Below are 17,570 nucleotides of genomic sequence, written 5' to 3' on the forward strand. Positions count from 1 at the left end.
TCTACTCTACTTTTCTATGATTCTGTAAGCACCTTAGATAGATACATGGGTCTCCTCCCCTGAATAACTACTCACGGTGGGATGTTGGGGCTCATGATCTGTTCCAATGGCGTGGGCAGGCTGAGGAGAGAATGAGAATCTGGGAGAAGTGTCCCAGGCCAAAGTGTAGAAGGAGGAAATATAAAGTAAGGTGCTTGTTAACTCTTTGGCATAGATTCCTGGTGCAAGGTTTGGAATCAGCCAGTGAGGAGCAATAATGCTGACAGCAAGGGAAAGAGCTTGCTTAGGGGGTAGACAATTTCCGTGTTTTAGCCTCACAGTGGGAATCACGGGTGCAGGAGAGGCAGCTCTGCCCCTCTGTCCTGTTGCCAGGCTAAACTGCTTTCTGAGCTGGAGGAATCAGCTGCTCCTAGGAATTGTGTGTCTAGGTTCATAGATCTTTGAGCTTTCCTGTCCTGGAGAGACCATCCTGTCCTGGGGCAAGAAGGAAGCTCTGGCTCACACACAGTTCTCTCCACAAGCCTAGAGGGGGAGGGGCTCCATAAATATTGACACAGATGACGTCATCTGCCTCGATGTCCATTCCTAGTAAGTATGGCCGATATCCTTTCCTGATCACCCTCTAACCCTCACCCTTCACATCACTTGCATTCTCCTACTGCTAGCAGTTCTGATTGTCTCATACCCTGTATTGTATTTTCTGCAAATCCAGTTTATCTGCAGTGCTCTCTGAAATCTAGGGAGCCACGTTCTTTCTGGGAATGGAGACAAGCAGGTTATTTTGGACAATACATTCATCTGCGGCTATCTTGTTGAGGACATCTGTTCTTTTGGCCCAAGTAGTAAAAGAGGACTTATGACCAAAACCATCTCTCACACTCACACATTTAACCATGCTGTAATAGACTAATGGTCTCTTCTCTAACACCCAATGCTGAATGCTTCACAAAACCATAGAGGGAAATTTCTTCCTCACTTGGTGATCATTTTAAACCTTGAAATGTGAGCCCTTATTTTGATCTTCACTAATGGCACCATACTGAGGATGATTACTCCTATCCTTTATCTGAATCTTGCTGGGGTAGTGATCCTATAGTATCCTGCTGATGTGAGTTCCACAGGTCAATCATACATAGCATGTTAAAAAAAAAGTTTCCAATTGAGGCTTTTGAAATGCACTGATTTCTCATCTGAATGCCCCCCTTTTGCTCCTGTCCAAAAGGACAGGATAAATTTTCCTCTTGGTGCCATCAGCTCTCTTCTATTCATTGGAATCCAGGCATTATTCAAGGCAGGTTTGCAGTTGGAATTATCACTAGATAATACTAATCTTTATGGAAGCTATTTAAGAGGAATTCTAATCTGCTTTTATTAGGTGACTTTTGGCAGTTCCAGTGCAGGGAGACAGCGTGGGTGTGGAATACTAAGCAACGAGAGGTTAGAAGGGACACTTCAATCTGGTGGCTGTTTCTTCAGCTAATTGGATTCATAATCCCCTTAAGGTTATGATCGGAGTTTAGTCAGATGGGACATTAGGAAGGTGCCCAATTAGTTTGAGATCACACAATTCAAACACAGCCTGCAAGAGACAAACAAGTAGTCCATCCGAAAATCATCACAGGACAGGAGACTAAGGATGTCGCAGATATGGCTGTGGGGGATCAGCTCTCAGCACTTCACATGCGTCCTTGGAAGGGGCACTGGAATATGTGTCTTTCTCCCAACAGTTTCAGAACAGGAGCCCATGCCATCTCCAAACCCAAAGGATGAGAGGTGCCAGCCTCTGGAGGGAGCCTGAATGCCAGCCCCTTCTCACAGCCCCCTGCTCCTATCTAAGTGGAGAGGAATGAACCTCGGAATTCCGGTGCTCCCCTTAAAAGTGCTCAGAAGGCAGGTCCTCTTGGTTACATTCATGCTGTGCTTGCCGTTTCTCAAGGTTACTGCACTGAAAGGCTGCAGCATTAGCAAAAAGCATGGCAGTTTAAACATTTTACACAAAATCCATATTAAATCACAAAAGTCTCTCTCAAGGAGCGTGAAGGCGTCTGATGGCAGCACAAAGAAGCTGGTAAATACAGCGGAACCCGGCCTGCTCTTGTGCATCATCTTTCACGCCTTGCGGGAACAAAGCATAGCAAACAAGCCTAACCGAAGATCCCTGTCCAGGCGCAGAAAACACGGAGAGCTTAAACCCACTCTTAGACAGCAAAGATTTGGGCCCAAATTCAGTGTTGAGGGTGTAACTTCAGTGCAGTCATGAGATAAACATTGATCAGTGAAATATATTTAGGTCCAATGCTGCCCTCTCTCTAGTTACCTGGATCCCACTGACACCAGTGAACTTTCCATGCAGAGCACAGACTGTATCTCTATCAATGAGTATGAAGAGACGACACAGCTCTGAAAAAGGTGTCTTCAAGGTACGGCCCGTTTCAGGGTGACTCTGAAGGCACTGCTGATGGTGGACACTGGTGCAGGTGGAATGAACCAGCATATCAGCTGGGGAGGGAATAAAGAATGTGGATCATCAGCAGCCAGAGTTAAAAGGTGAATTCTTGACCTGTTACTTTTCAAGCATCTGAGGATGAGGAGGTTGTGCAAAGAGCAGGAAGAAAAAAGAAACCCAACCCCTACACATCCTGTTAGCATAGACAGGGATGAATCAGCCAGACCTACTGGGCTTGTTAAAATGGGGAAGATTTACTACACAGAGCAGACAATTTTGCAGCCTTGGGTAACTTCCTTGACAGCATGTTAACTGCACCCTTGGAGTGGCCTGCGATCTGCAACACGGAGACTTCACCACGAGACCAAGTACATAGGGAACACCAAGCACAAGAGTCCTCACACATGCCTAGCAGCGAGTTCTCAGCCAGAAACAATATCAGAAAGGGTCCAGGATGCAGACTTGGGGCTGGTCTACATTTAAAACACTACAGCAGCACAGCTGCTCTACTGTAGCACTTTAGCGTAGATGCTACCTACACCAACGGAACGCGTTCCCCTGTCAGTGTAGGTAATCCACCTCCCCGAGAGGTGGTAGCTAGGTCAGAATTCTTCCGTCGATCTATCGCTGTCTGCACAGGGGCTTAGGTCACCTTAACAATGTCAATCAGCCGTGTGGATGTTTCACGCCCTTCACCAATGTAGTTAATTGTCTAGGACAGGTGGTCGTATCACTTGGCCTCAGTGGTCACCCTGTTTTTTTTTTTTTTTTTTTTTAAGCCAGGAAGACAATGGAAAGAATGAGAGCCTGGGGGAATGACAGTCAGAGCAGGAGCCTCCTGCTACACCCAGGGAGGATGAGGTAAGTGGCATCACCAGTAGATTATTATTGATTTGTATTCCAATATCACCCAGCAGCCCCGATTTCTTGGTGTGTTCTCCCAAGCCTAAGTCACTGCACAGCAGACGGGCATGCCTTGCCGACGGTGCAAGGAAACAAACAGATTAACAGCCTGCAAGGGGAAAAGGTATTTTAAGGTTATGAGCATAACAAAAAAAAATCTGTCAGAAACCAACACACTCTCCCCCTTCTCAACGGCTGAGCTCATTCTCCCCTTGCAGTCTGGTAAATACATTCAGCCGGGTGTGACTAGGTTTACAGCAGGCTTCGGGCTTGAGAGGATTTTTACAGCCCAGTCATGAACTCAGGCAAATGTAGAATCACAACTGGTGATGCTATCAATGAACCTGCACCTCCAGCCATGCAGCCCCCACCGGGCAGAGAGAGCTGGGCCCTAGCCTCAGGCAATGCAGGGATGAGGTCAGACAGCAGACACTGGTTGGGTACAACTGATTGCTGCCATGCAACTCCTCTTGAACCTCCAGCCCTGAAAAACCTCCTGCTTCTCTAGTCCTGGACTCCCCATGCGTCTCTGCTGATCCATCTTAAACCTGACCTGCAGCAATTCCAGGTCTGGGGCTATATGCATGTCTGCCAGTTCACCTCGTTCCCATCCAACAGCCACACGCGCGCGCACACACACACACTGCTCCCCTCTTGGGTATCTTGAGAGTGCTGAATGAAATTATATTCATGAGCTAGACACGGAGCCAGGGGACTCTCTTTATTGTCATTCACTTGGCAGTGATTGGTACAGTTTATAGCAGATTGAAGTGTAAGGACCGGATAATGAAAGTTTCATTTCCATCCCTGATTCAGCTACCACTTGTAATGGTACAGCCAGGAAAAGGCTCTGGAAAGGCGTTGCAACCTTCCTGCAGTCCCGCTAGGCACAGCCTTCTCCTCTACACATCACCGTTCATCTTTCTATACAACTCCCCTTCCAGCTGGGCCCTGAAGTGATCCAGGCCCCAGGACAGACCTGTTACTTGCAGGGACACAAACAGTGCAGCTGCCTGGATGTTTAATACACAGGTCCAGCTCGTAGAGGCTACAGGTCCCAGCACTCAGATGCTATTTCTTGACCCGAGTGAGCCTCCACTCCACTCAAGATGGAGTGTTGCGTGCTGGGATTTGTAGTCTCCACAGGCTGCTCTTCCACATTAAGGATGAAGAGGACCCTAGACTGCCTTTGGCCAGTGCCCTTTTGGGAATCCTTACCATAGTGAACTTGAACAGATGCCCTGCCGTAGGGGGTTGTCCTGGGGATAAGTCTTCATTTGCAATGTGCCTATTTTGTGGACCCTTGGGAAAACTCAATGACCCCTTCTAATCAACTCCAGTCCAATTCCCCATATTAATGCTTGAGACAAACTATTCAGACAAACACCATCGACTAGCCCAGACTCAAAATGTGGCCTTACTTAACAGTCATCAAAACGTGGCCTACAGATTCTATTTTTACCTTGAAATCCACTGTTTTGGAGATGCAAACTGAAACTAAAGGCCACCACACCACTGTGGTGGGATACACCAAAAATGAGTGAGCTCTCCCTGCTGGCTTTTTGTTCTGCACAGCCATGAACAATCCTGCTGACATCACCCCTGTTGCTAGCACATAAACAATGCAGTAGCTTTCGTGCTCCATTAGAAAAACAGAAGGGAGGGACATTCAATAAAAGACATTATTTTCCAGCTTCTATGAGTATATTTGGTCTATTTCCAAATGTGCTCATCACCGGGTAGTCAAACCCCTCTATGGAACTGGCCCTGGCTCCCTGAGACAGCATCTCTCTCCTCTGCAATCATGGCCTCTTATATCAGCTGCCTTCCACCAAAACAAACTGCTGACCAGTAGCGGAAGGAGGTTCAGGCATACTGGAGACAGAACTTTCATAGAGGCTATACTTAGACTATGGACCCTACTGCCACAAGAGATCAAAATGACCACGGATCCCCTAGGCTGAGAACTAAATGTTTTCCCTTGATAAGCTCGTCACACTCAGCGATACACACAAACAAAACAAAACAACCCTATAATCAGCTGCTTTTCTTACAGGTAGGCGTGGGAGAGAGATCGTTATTGTCTGTCTATTTTTAAATCATTGGGAAGCACTCAGATAACCTGGGAATGGGGTCCCATAATTACCTCGATTCATTAATCGGCAACAAGGGGATGGGGATAATTACAGATGTGAAAAATCGCATCATTTGCTATTTGTAGTCATACTTATGCATCCCACTCCCTAGCTCAGGGAGGAGAATGGCCACTGCCACATGGTTCCATCCACAGATCCCTCCCGACCTCTCCCCTGTCCAGCTGACAGCAGAAAGGGAGACAGTGGTTTGAGGCTTGGTTATGCCCAGCCCTGTGTGGTGTGCAAGGCTGGGGCAGGGAGGCATACAGCTTTCCCTCTATACCTTCCATGCCAGCACATGGTGAGCCAGGTACCATGGCAGGGCAAAGGAGGCCATACTTTCCCCACTGTACCAGTCAACAGAAATGTGGGGAGAGGGGGTGTTTGAGCTCCTGGTTGGCAGGTCCAGTGATGACCATTGTGGCCTAGCTGGCCATTACTGACACACAGTGCTCCCAGACTGTGTTTCTAGGTTTCGTATTGTATTATTACGGTCTAGAGAGTTATTTAAGCTCTAAATTGTAAAGTCGGTAGCTCTGTGAAACTTTAGGATGAATGCAAATGGAGCAACTTATTGTTACCAGGCATACAGCCCTGCTGACTCCACATAAGCCATCCTGCAACACTGCTCCAGCCACATTGCTGATGAAGTCAGGATCAGAAATAGCCCCAGCTCTCCCTCAAAGTTCTTGGGCTCTCATTTATTTACTACAGGCTCCTTCACTCTTGGCAAAGAGGAGGATGGCAGTTTCCCTCCTAGCAATTTGCCAGCGGACAGCTCAGAAGCAGAGACCAGGTAGCCCCGTGGGCAAGTACAAAGAGCAGGTTAAGAGGTGGGGTTCGATTCCTTTTGCTGGTGCACATCACTTCCCATCTCTGATCCAGAGATTTTTCACCTGTAAAATGGAGATATTGAGCCTCCTTTGTAGAGCATGCTGATATCTCTGGATGAGGCAACTCTGTGTGAAATGCTGGCTGCTCCCCATGCCCATGGGAGTGGAGATATTCCTTGCAGAGGGAAAAGCACTCTTCTCTAAAACAGTAGGACTCAACCGCAGCTACCGCTTCTGGGGTTTTTTTGTCGATACAGAGCCAAACCAACAGAGAAAGGCTAAGCTGGAACCTCCCCAAAATTTGGGGGGCAGTTTAGCTTTGGATCCAAGCTTCCCAAGTGTTCCCCTCTCTGCAGTGGAATGAGCCGAGCCAAACCAAGGCCCAATGACCCCTTAAATGGGGGCAATGTGGATATAGATTGATTCCAACTTTCCAGCTCAGGTCTGTTGCTGCCAAAGAGAGAACTGAGCCATGGAGGTACAGCACTGATCCCTTTATTGCTGATGGAGCAACCTGAGATTCCTGCCTTGTCACTGCATGAAAAGAAACACTAGGACACATCTTCAGACAGAAATAAAACAGAATTCCAGCCTCTGAAGTTCAGTGGCACAGACCTCTCCTCCCCCGCCCCCTTCTTCATCAATCATCATCTTTCCTCTTAATCCTCCTGATCTCCTCCCAGGCACCCACTTCTGGCCTCGGGGCAGCCCTGGACATGGCACATCACTTCAATTTCCTTTTCGGGTTCCCAGTAAGTCCATATGAGCTTATTCTCCATTCCGTCAACAGTTGATTAACAAAAGCACAGTGCAAACAACCCAGTGCAAAAATCCCCACAACATAGTCCACATCAACCCCATGCAAGGAATCTTTAAAAGCCCAGCTCCACGCTTGCGATCCTGGACTTTCACCAACCTGGACCCTTTCAGTCCTCTGTCTTTCTACCAAGACGGCCACTCCAGACCTTCCTTCTGAGGTGCAACCTTGCTCTTCCCAGTGGGAGCTTCCAAAGACACTCTGCTGGTTCCTCTGGGAGCCAGTTAGACGCGAGTGGGCAAGCCCCTCCACTGCTCTCCTTCCTTCTGCCCTCTCTGGCCCTTGGCTCCGGCTCAAAACCAGCATTCATCAGCCTCGGCAAACCCTTTGCTGCTCTGCTGCTTTCAGCCCCCTCCCAGGAACCATCTTTCCTGTGCAACAGCTCTCACCTCCCAGTCTTCCTGATTAAACCAGTCTGCTCTGACTCCCCAGCAGCCTCTTCTCACCAGGCCTGTGATAGCCCTCAGGTCCGGCCACACCCTTTTAATTAGCCCAACTGGCCACCCCTGGACTGGAACAGGAGAGCTGAGCCCTGGTTCATTAAATGGGCCAGCTGCCCTGTTATATCTCCTCCCACTGCTCCTGCCAGAATAGCTCCCCCTCTTCCTGTAACCCTGACCTGCAAAGTTCCAAAGGAGCAGGGCAAAGAAAACAGTCTAGGTAGGAGATTCTAGCACTGTGGGGTGATTAATCCTTTGGAGACCCAAGGGCAGATCACATGGGGAGAAATCAACTCAGCCTTGCCTTAATTTTCATTGTGGGTAATTAACGGCCGAGTTAAAAACTAATTTAAGGGAGGAGAAAGGTCAGCTGGAGAAAAGTATGGCTTTTTTAGGGCTTTATTGAGCTCCATAACATAAAACAGCCAGTGAATCTATAGCAGGGTCATTCCCAGCCTCTGCTTTATTTATACTGAATAGAGCTGAAGTTTATACAGTATTAGAAATCTACTGCCCATGGGTTGAAATATGACTTCACTGTGGCATATAATGGCTAAAGTGCCATAGTGAGGGTAATTTATTATCCACTGGAAGTCACTACATCAGCCAATAGGGACAATAGCTAACCGTGCTCAGGGACATGGTTTATTAGACCCTCTTCCTGATCAGCCTGAATTTGAAAAACCTCCTATTAGTGTCGAGCGCGACGGTGCCTCGTGGCCTTATTGGCAAACAGAGACCACCGAGCATGCAGTTAATTGGCTGTTGGCCTGCTCCACAAAATAGGCAGTAAGTTTGTCTGTTTTACAAATATGTTAACAAGTTTTTGGGCACATGTAGCTTGTACAAACCTAAATAAACACATACAGTTTATTTCAGAAACAGGCCATTACCCATGGCACAGATCAAGCTGCTGGCAGGAAGATTTCTCCCTTTCTTGGGAGATGCCTTTGCAGATTTACCAGCAGTAGGATTGCAAAACCAGCTGGGTTATTTGGCTTTTCCTGGCAAATGCACAAAGGACCAGATTTCCCAGTGCTCCACAGCAAAAGGTTTCCCCAAGAGCTCTGGATCCAGCACGAGGAGTGCTTTTGCACAGCTAGCCTCTTTTAGTGCCTAAAGAAGAACTGAGCTCTGGTGTCTAAAGCAAGTAGCATTAGCAGATTTATGAATGGCAGCCGATCTTATGAGAGAGGCAAAAAGACTGAAATAGGGTAAAATTCTGCCTTCCCCCAAAAGCCTGAGCAAATGGGCTTTGTGCACGAATCAATCATTTGGGGTGACAGAGGAGAAAGAATTCTTCCCACTCCCCAAGCCCAGCCAAGAAGCAGGACACCTAAGCAGTCCCGAGCTGCCACTATTGCCTATAATATCAGCTATGGTCCACTACAAACTTCCCCGTCTCTACTACATAGGGTTGTGGCCACTGGGTTTTCACTTGCACACTGGTTAACCCTCTCACTCCCCTTGGGCAGTTTGCTTTGAACTGTAACTGTTTAAGCCCCTGTGCCTAGAAGATTTGCAACCTTCCCTCTTCTGCCAGCCCTGCCAAAAACATTTTCCTTAGTCATGTGCCCTGGTCAATTCACATGCCGGGTGATAGCTTCTTTGCTATTTAAGCGGTGAATCACCATTTTGCTGTACAAAGCAGGCAATCGGTGCTGTTGGCTATAACTTATATGAAGTACTATTTCTCTTCTCCATTTTCTGCCACCAAAACAAAGGCGCTGCTTGCTCATTTGCTTTCAGCCAGGGCCTGTGTTAGGAGAAATATGGATTCCTGCGTCAAGACAGAATAACTGATTTGTAAGTTCACATGAAAGGGACTAGTCACTTTCCTTCGCTTGTTCTCAGGCACCAGCACAATGATGCAATATCAGGCTGCAAACACTGCAGGGAAAGATTTAAGTCAAACTGTTTTCACTGATTTTTTTTTTTCCAGTCTCATGACAACATTCCCTCTATACTATCTGATTTTAGACCCTTTTTGTGATAAAAAGAACAAAACCAAACCCATAGCTTTTCAGCCTAAACTACCTGACAAAGTCAGTTCCATTAAGTGTCTAAGGAAGCGAGGCTGGGAAAGTGTTTCAAGGAATGCTGGAGAGAAGGAATAGAAACACATTGACACGGGGAGGGAGAAAGAGCGAGCGCAGTATACAACTGCGTTTTTTTTTGGGGGGGGGGGGGGCCGGAGGGGGTTGTCTTATAGACTCAGGTAGGAGTTCTGCCTTATGGGGAAACTAGCATGCAGCAAATCCAAATGCAGCATGACCCACAGTGAGAGCACTTCACCCTCACACACCAACTTCATGGCAAGCCAAGTTCCACTTCAATAGGAAAGAGGCCTCGTCTACACTGGTGCCTCTCAGCATTACTGTGCCGGCAGACCTGCACCAGCACTACCCTGGCAATGGAAGAGTCCTCAGTGGAAGTACAGACTTCACAACAGACCCTTCTCGTCACTTCAAACCTGATGCTGCTCTGGCCAGTCGCTAGGCTCTTGTCACGTTCAAACCCATGCAGGGTATCCGGCTCTTTTTCAGTTCTCAAGTTAAAGAAAAGCCTCTGCATTTTGCGAGGGCTTCAGCATTCACTTTCCTACTTGACAAACTGCCTGCCCGATGCGTTGCTCCACCAGGGCATTCATCTTTATTCATTATCAGCAAGTCCATCTGATTAACAAGCAACACAGGGGGAAGCAACACAATGGTGTCGTGGATTTTTAACTTTTCAAACCACTTTGGCCTCAGCAGGGAGGACAACAAGTCTGGATAGAGCAGACGGGTGCCAGGATGGGCTTGGGGTTTTTTTTAAAAAGTGAAAACATTTGGGTCTGAGCAAAGGCTGCAAACTTCCCTTTGGAAACCTCAGCTGACTTTTTGCCCCAGGGGCCAACGACAGCCTGGAATCCGGGACAGATTGCCACATGCAGGGCTGTTTCCAAGGGAACAGATGAACTTGGTTTGTAACTGGCTTTGTGTTTGCTGTTTAACAATCCTTCAGTGCTGGAGGCCAGCCATGCTTCCTCAGAGGATTCCAGGTTCAGATTCAGAAGCTCTCTGTATCCAAAGGCTCAGAAGCCTTCTCTAGCCCCCTCTCAAGACCTGATCCAATGCCTTTTGAAGACAATGGGACCTTTTCAACGGACTTCAGTGGGGTGTTGGATCGCACCCCAGACACTCCTCCATCAGGGAGCACCCCGTTGGTTGCTGAAATGTCTGGATTAGGACATGGACAGTCATAGGATTCAGAAGGGGCAAGTATAGACAAAGGAGATGCAGCGCCAGTTTTTAGAGATTGCACTGGAAGATTGGAAAGAAAACCCAATAAACAGGTTCACTTTGGATCTTACTCAGTTACACACAGGAGCAAAAGGCTTATTTCAGACAGTAAAGCACGGCTGTTACTCTAGGCAGAGCCGATCTCTATTTTTCCTTCAGACATACAGCTGCAATAAGCCAGCTGTACTAGAGTTTTATTAAGCCTTATGAATTTTTTAGCAGTTCTGGGAGCTATAGATTTTAACCTGGGTGGATATTTAGCTCCACCTTAAAATGAAAAATCTCAAAAAGTCAGAGCAGCATTTCATCCCTTAAATATGTAATTCCAGCTGGAGCAAAACTCGGAGAACAAAGCAGCCAAAGGTGAGTGAATTAAAAGCGATCTGAAGGCAAACTACCAGGAGAGGGGGTAGGGTAGTGATGAAAACAACAGACTGGAGAGTAGGATTCTTGTGTTTTGATCCCCTATTGCACACATGCTCCTATGATGAAGGGACAGCAGCTCAGTTTACCCAACCACGAAATGGGGACAACACAGACTAAGCTCCCAGGAGCACTGTCAGAGTTAACTAATATTTGGAAGGGTGCTTTGAGATTGGAGGGTTAAGGCAGCTCTGTAAACACACACACACACTTTACAGCATCTACACAAAACCTGTGCAGACACTGCACAATTTTCTCCACGCAGGCAGATATTGCACATGATGCACTGCTTGCCCACACTCCTTTGTGAGCTTATTCCTCAGAGTCTGACCAGAATAAGCTTATTAAGCCATCAGTGGTGAAAGATTTAAGAATGCAGGGTGGGGCTGGATGGCTCTCTTCAAAGGTACATTTCCACCATCACCTGCCAGGGCAAGAAAAGTCTGTCAATACTTAATCCTTACATTAGAAATTAATCTGCAGCCATTTAGCTGTGTCAGTTGTTTACCCCAGAGGAGACTCATGGCTTCCTGCATCGAGACAAGGCTCAAATCAGCAGCTGTTTTCTGACCCCTCACTTTCAGGGCCTGAATTTCTTTGAAGACAAAAAGCACAGCCATGCTAAAGCACGTGCACGTGTCTCCATCCACCAGGGCCCTGCATCCTCTGCAATCTGTCAGCTGCAGAACTGTGCTCCAGAATTCAAGCTTTTATTTTCTAGCTGCAAAGAGAATCTTCCCAATCTGAAGGGAGAGTTAACGGAGGCACTGAGCCGAGTCTGCAGACAGCCTGGAACAATGGCTCTGAGAGGGGTGAATCACCTCATTCATCTGACAATGATGCAGACCAGCTTTGCAAAGCACTTTGAGATCTATCGATGAAAAGTGCTGTATAAGACCTAGGTATTCTTATTAAAATATCATCTCAGCAGCAAGTTAAGTCTGAAGACTGATGTGTCAGAACTGATAACTACGACATTGTTGGTCATTGAACACCCAACTAATATCCCTGTCCCACAAGCCCAAACTTCCTTCCACCCCTTCCCAGGGTCCCACAACCCTAGCTGTCCCCTCCTCAAAGGCCAAAGCCTCCAGCTCTCTCCTGGACAGCCTCTGTGATACAGCCCTGCATTTCCAACACCAAGGTCTGGAGCACACTGAAAATTAAATGCTATGGGGCCATTTAAGATAAACTGAACAGAATATCATAAACGGGGGGGGAGGGTACACAGTGCTGACTATTATTCATTCTAATATTTAATTTCATTAAAAATCAGTTAATTCAGCCTACGCTGCAACAGGATATCCAGCCCTGCTGTGCTGGGGTTGCCTCCGGATGCAGGAGTCTTGTTGTAGAATTTGTCTTGCATTTGTGGTGGAGTACATAAGGCCTTGCCTTTCATGAATCCTCCCAATGGCACAGTCCTTGCAATTACATCCTCCACAAGGTACAGTCCATGCGTGCATCCTCACCTGTTGTACCACACTCAATGACACCAGTGGGGCGCCACTCAAGGTCCTCCCCATATGGACCAGGGCATCCTGTAGTAAACATCTTGGAGCCAAGACCTCACCTTGTAGGGGTTCGCAAAGTGCAAATCAGGTGACAACACTGTGTGAATGATGCATTGGGAGGATTCCACAAAGAGAGACCTGCTGCTGTCCATGAGCACTTACCCCTTCAAGGTGCATGACCCAGGGAGTCCCTTTGCACCTGCAGATCCACATTGCTGATTTGAAAATGATCCTCCTGCCATGCACAAGTTCAGCCTGGGAGCCTTAGTTGTGGATTAGCTGCTCTGTCATGTTCTCTCCACCTCTGGATGAAAGCAATGAGGCCCAGCAAGCCTTACAGTCAGTGGCTTCTACATAAGCGGCTTCCCTGCATCCAGAGTTGGTTTCCCAAGCCCCATAGCTCTCATCTGGATCCAGATCTCACATACAGCAAAACTGTGCAAGGTGTTTGGAGCTGGGATTCTGGGTCGGCCTGGGAAAAAGATATAGGGGGATTCTGAACCTTCCCAGCCTTCCTATTTTGGTCTGGGTCATCTCATCCCCTATCTGTAACACCAGGCTACACTCCATCCCAGCTCCCCTGATTGTACTGGTGCAGGAGCAGCCCAGCCTGGTCTTCCAGCTTTTAGACTAGGAGGCCTACATTCTGGTAAACTGGGGATGCCCCACTAGTCTGTATCCACTTCCTTTTCCCAAAGGGAGCTTGAGCAGATGGAGGAGGGGGTGGGTTCTGCTCTTGGCACTCTTGAGCCAGCAGTTTTCCCTCAAGACACTAATGTCATTAAGGCTTTTCAGTTACAGGCAACTTTACCACCGCTATCCAAGAATGGAGTTTCCAAAGTGCAATGTACGTCCGATCCACTGAGCATTCTCACCTCTCTCCAACCTACAGAGAAATTCTCGCAATTAAGGAGACAAAAGCAGGTTCAGTTGGGCTAGGAGTCCAGGATGCCCTCTCAAGTGACCCCACTCTAGGCAGTGATGAACTGGCATGGTCAGTCCTGATCAGACATTGCAGCCATTCTGGTGCTGAACGGAACCAGTTCACTGGGGAGAAGAGCAGCTTCTCCAGACATCCCTGTCTCTGCCTACTGTAGAAAGAGCTGTGACGAGTAATTCAGAGGGAACTCTGTCCAGTTCATTTTGTGCACGGAGATCGCAGCTGGCAGGATAATACTGTATCTTCTAGATCTCTTAGATGCTTATGTGGCCCCATTACCGTAGAACAGTGATACTCAGACTGAGGCTCGCAAGCTGCAAGTGGCTTTTTGCAACACATGATATTAAAACACTGGGTGATGTAATTATTAACTATTCTAAGTTATTAATCAGTCAGCGTGCTTTTACTTTATTATCCAATTGTAGTTGATAAAAATAAGTTGGTCAGTCATTTTGCTGTGAGAATTTTTATTATACACACAAAATATTTCCCCTGCCATGCTGCTTAAATATGATTATATTATATATAAATATGAGTACTATAGTAAATGAAACCATGGATTCACGTTACTGAGACTCTTTTAGGTAATGCTGATTGCCAATTTGGCTCCTGAACCATTGAGGTCTGAGTATCACTGAATACAGACTAACACGGCTGTTACTCTGAAACCTGCCATAGAATATAGTTATTCCACCCTACTCCAGTGATGACAGTACACCTCTGCCATCTTCAGGCAATTTGCAGAAATGCAGCCCCTACTCAGCTGAAAACCTGAACACAAATGGCACAATCTAGAAAGAGGCTGAAGGGTCCCAAGATACTGGAGAGGAGGGGAAAAAGCTGGACCATGTGTCTCTCTCTGCTCCAGCTGCCAGGGCAGAAGCTGGAGTGGACCAGGAGTTGCTGAGTACATTTTGGAGGACAACACAAACTAATCTCAAATGTCTAAGATGGGGGGTTTGACTTAAGATACGCATCACAGAAAGGGTGGCAGGTATTTCCTATGCTTCACTAGCTCAGTACTTTCCTGTCCTGGAGACATGTTACCCGAAACACTGCTACAAGGACACGAAGCATCAGCTTCAGATGCAAGAGCCTTGGAGTTAAGGCTTAAATTCCTCCCTAAACTCATTGGAATAAGCCTAGCTCGTGTAGCTCATACAATGTGCAAAAGCATCCCCCCCATCTCAGTGCAGAGGTGCTAACAGGAGTCAGTGCTGGTAGAGCTGGCAGCTTGGGCAGTTAGCACAGAGTTTGGGCGCAGGCATCAGACCCTTCAAATGAATTGAGATTTCTGTGATCTGTTCAAAATAAAGGGGAAAACATCTGACACCTGTTCAAACACACAGAGATGCATCTCTTCAAACCACCAGCCACTAACCGCTCCCAAAGATTTAGACTTTGACTAGATCTATACTGCAAACATTTGCTGGCACAGCTATGTAACTCAGGTGTGATGAGGCATGATCTGCTATATCAGCAAAAGGCACAGTGAGCGTAGATGAGGTTATACCAGCAAGGATGTCCTTCTGCTGGCTGGAATAAGCTATACCACCAAAAGCTTAACTGCATCTGCACTCTGAGCTCTTGACCAGTATAGCACACCGGTACTGCTAGATCAGCAAACCCTCCTTGTGAAGAGCTGGTCTGCATTAGAGTTGACTTCTACTCAATACTCCACAAGTAGAGTCCATCCACACTTCATTTGAACCTTATGGACACAGCAAATTCTAAGTAAAGGGTTTATCTATGCTAGAGGTTTTTAGTGCAAGTTAACTGATAGCCAATGGGTTTGTACATGCTAATCTGGACTCCACAAATGTGTGTGTCTGGGAACAAATATTTGTGGAGTGCACAGACCTAGCACATACAAACGTGTTAGCTCACTTGAGTTCACCGGCAATCAGTGAACTCAATTTAAAAAAGACTTTAGTGTAAATGAACCCCTAGTGGCAAAAGTAGTGCAAACCCTATTCCTGAATTCCTGTTCCCTTCAGCCATCTCCTTACAGCCACTGCATGGTTAGCCTGCCCGGTGGCACATTTGATTTTTTCTGGCCCCTCCCAATACTTAAGTCATGCCTTTATGGGGGCTGTTTCTCCAGATGCCCATGAAATTAATGAGAAGATTCAAGCCACTAATATTGCTTTTTAAAAATGCTTCCTATCTCCATTCCTTTCGCTTTGTATAGTTTAGTTGGCATCCATATTCACTTCTTGCATTCTGTAGCTGACCTAGTCATAACAGCAATGACCGGTGCGGAATCCAGCTACTGTGGGGATGGTGGCCATATAGTTACCTAGACAGTTCAAGGAAAAAGGAACCAAATATGCTCTCTGCTTGCTTCCCATCAGTCTTGGGCCTAGTAAGGTTGTTTTATAAGTCATTTAAACCTCTCCCAATAAGAATTATTGTATTGCACATATAGTGATTAATACACAGTAAAAAGATATTGTGTAAATGGTATTACAGCAGAAGTTCTATTAAACTTGGTCTTTCACCAACCCTTCTCTGGAAAAAAGCAAAGTCATTGGTGAGAGACAGGAGCAGAAAGGTCCCGATCCTGACCCCAATGAAAGGGCTCATCTGTATGATGCAGTTAGATTGGTTTAACTTAAGGTGGGATCTTAAACCCTGTGCAAGAGGCTGTGTAGACAGTCTTCAGTTTAAACTAGGATTTTTTCAGTTTATCTTAAATCCATTAGGAATGGGTTTAAGCCCACTGTAGTAGTAGAATTGTAGCAAGCCCCCAGTTTAACTAAACCCATGCAAGTCTAATGTAGACGAGGCCTTAGTCAGTGACAAAACTCCCATTAACTTTCAAGACAGCAGGATCAGGCCCATATTCACAAGCAGGTGGATGGACAGATAAGTAAGTTTGGACGAATTAGATTTTTATCAGTAAGTGTTGGTAAAAGTCGATTTCACCATACACACACAAACTGACAATACGTATTTCCATAGATCATCTAAATTTACAGATAGGCAAAGAACGAAAAATACTGTTTGAGAACTTCTTAGAGAGTTATTTGAGGGTATATGCTTTGTATATTTTACATGTGATGTTGATAATGTGCGTTTTACTGGTTTTTGAATTTCAATGGCTGCTATCATTAAATAATTATTGTGCCGCTCCCCACCATTGTCTTACCCCCCATAATTTCCTGCAACCATGAACATTTAAATCAGTAAAAATTAAAGAGTGCTTAAAACCCATAATGTTGCACAACTGGATATCAGTCAACATGGATATCAGTCAAAATTATTAAAAAAAATAGAAATCTGCCAAGCCTAATAGATAAGGTACGCACACATTTTTTGCTGTCTTAGGAGCAACGTGGACAAAAATCTAGCCCCCCATGCTTAGAAGCGTGTAATGTCACGGGCTGAGACTTTGCTAAGTTCAACCTCAGGCACACGGCCACATCTGCCTGAGGAACAAAGACCTTCTAACGAAAACGATGACAAGCCACCACTCATGGAGGAAGGTGCCTGACAGCTCTTTATTACAGAGCAGAGCAGTCTCATTTCAAGGCCATTAGAGGATTAAATAACCTTGCAGGGAGGCGGGGGGAGGAACTCAGTCAGCACTCTAGCTATTAAAAACAAAAGAATTAGGAAGAAGAGCCTTCTTCTACCTGCTTAGTGACTCCATAGGTCAGGCCTACACTACAGACCTATATCAGTTAGCTAAGTTGCTTAGAGGTGTGAAAATCCACACCTCTGAGCGACAGTTATACCAACCTAACCCCCCCATATAGACAGTGCTCTGTCAACAGGAGAGCTTTTCCTGTCGACATAGCTACTGCCTTTTGGAGGGTGGATTAACTACACC

At 46.5% G+C, this 17,570-nt stretch overlaps 1 protein-coding gene across 9 annotated transcripts in view; it reads right to left on the bottom strand.

The window, feature by feature from the left end:
• The window catches only part of UBIAD1 (UbiA prenyltransferase domain containing 1), a 100,885-nt gene that overhangs the window by 73,429 nt on the left and 9,886 nt on the right, over positions 1-17,570 (bottom strand). The window contains exons 3-4 of one of the 9 annotated variants that reach the window (XM_043531677.1): positions 15,949-16,034; positions 3,162-15,036 (exon numbers count right to left, since the gene is read on the bottom strand). The exons of 7 other annotated variants lie outside the window; for them this stretch is intronic. In XM_043531677.1, coding sequence (XP_043387612.1) covers positions 15,970-16,034 — 65 coding nt within the window. In that variant the 3' untranslated portion in view covers positions 3,162-15,036; positions 15,949-15,969. Of the gene's footprint in view, positions 1-3,161; positions 16,035-17,570 lie in introns of those variants that run through there. One more of the 9 variants, XM_043531676.1, reaches the window with a different exon arrangement.

The sequence above is a fragment of the Chelonia mydas genome, chromosome 18 (assembly GCF_015237465.2).
Source record: "Chelonia mydas isolate rCheMyd1 chromosome 18, rCheMyd1.pri.v2, whole genome shotgun sequence".
Classification (NCBI taxonomy): Eukaryota; Metazoa; Chordata; order Testudines; family Cheloniidae; genus Chelonia; species Chelonia mydas.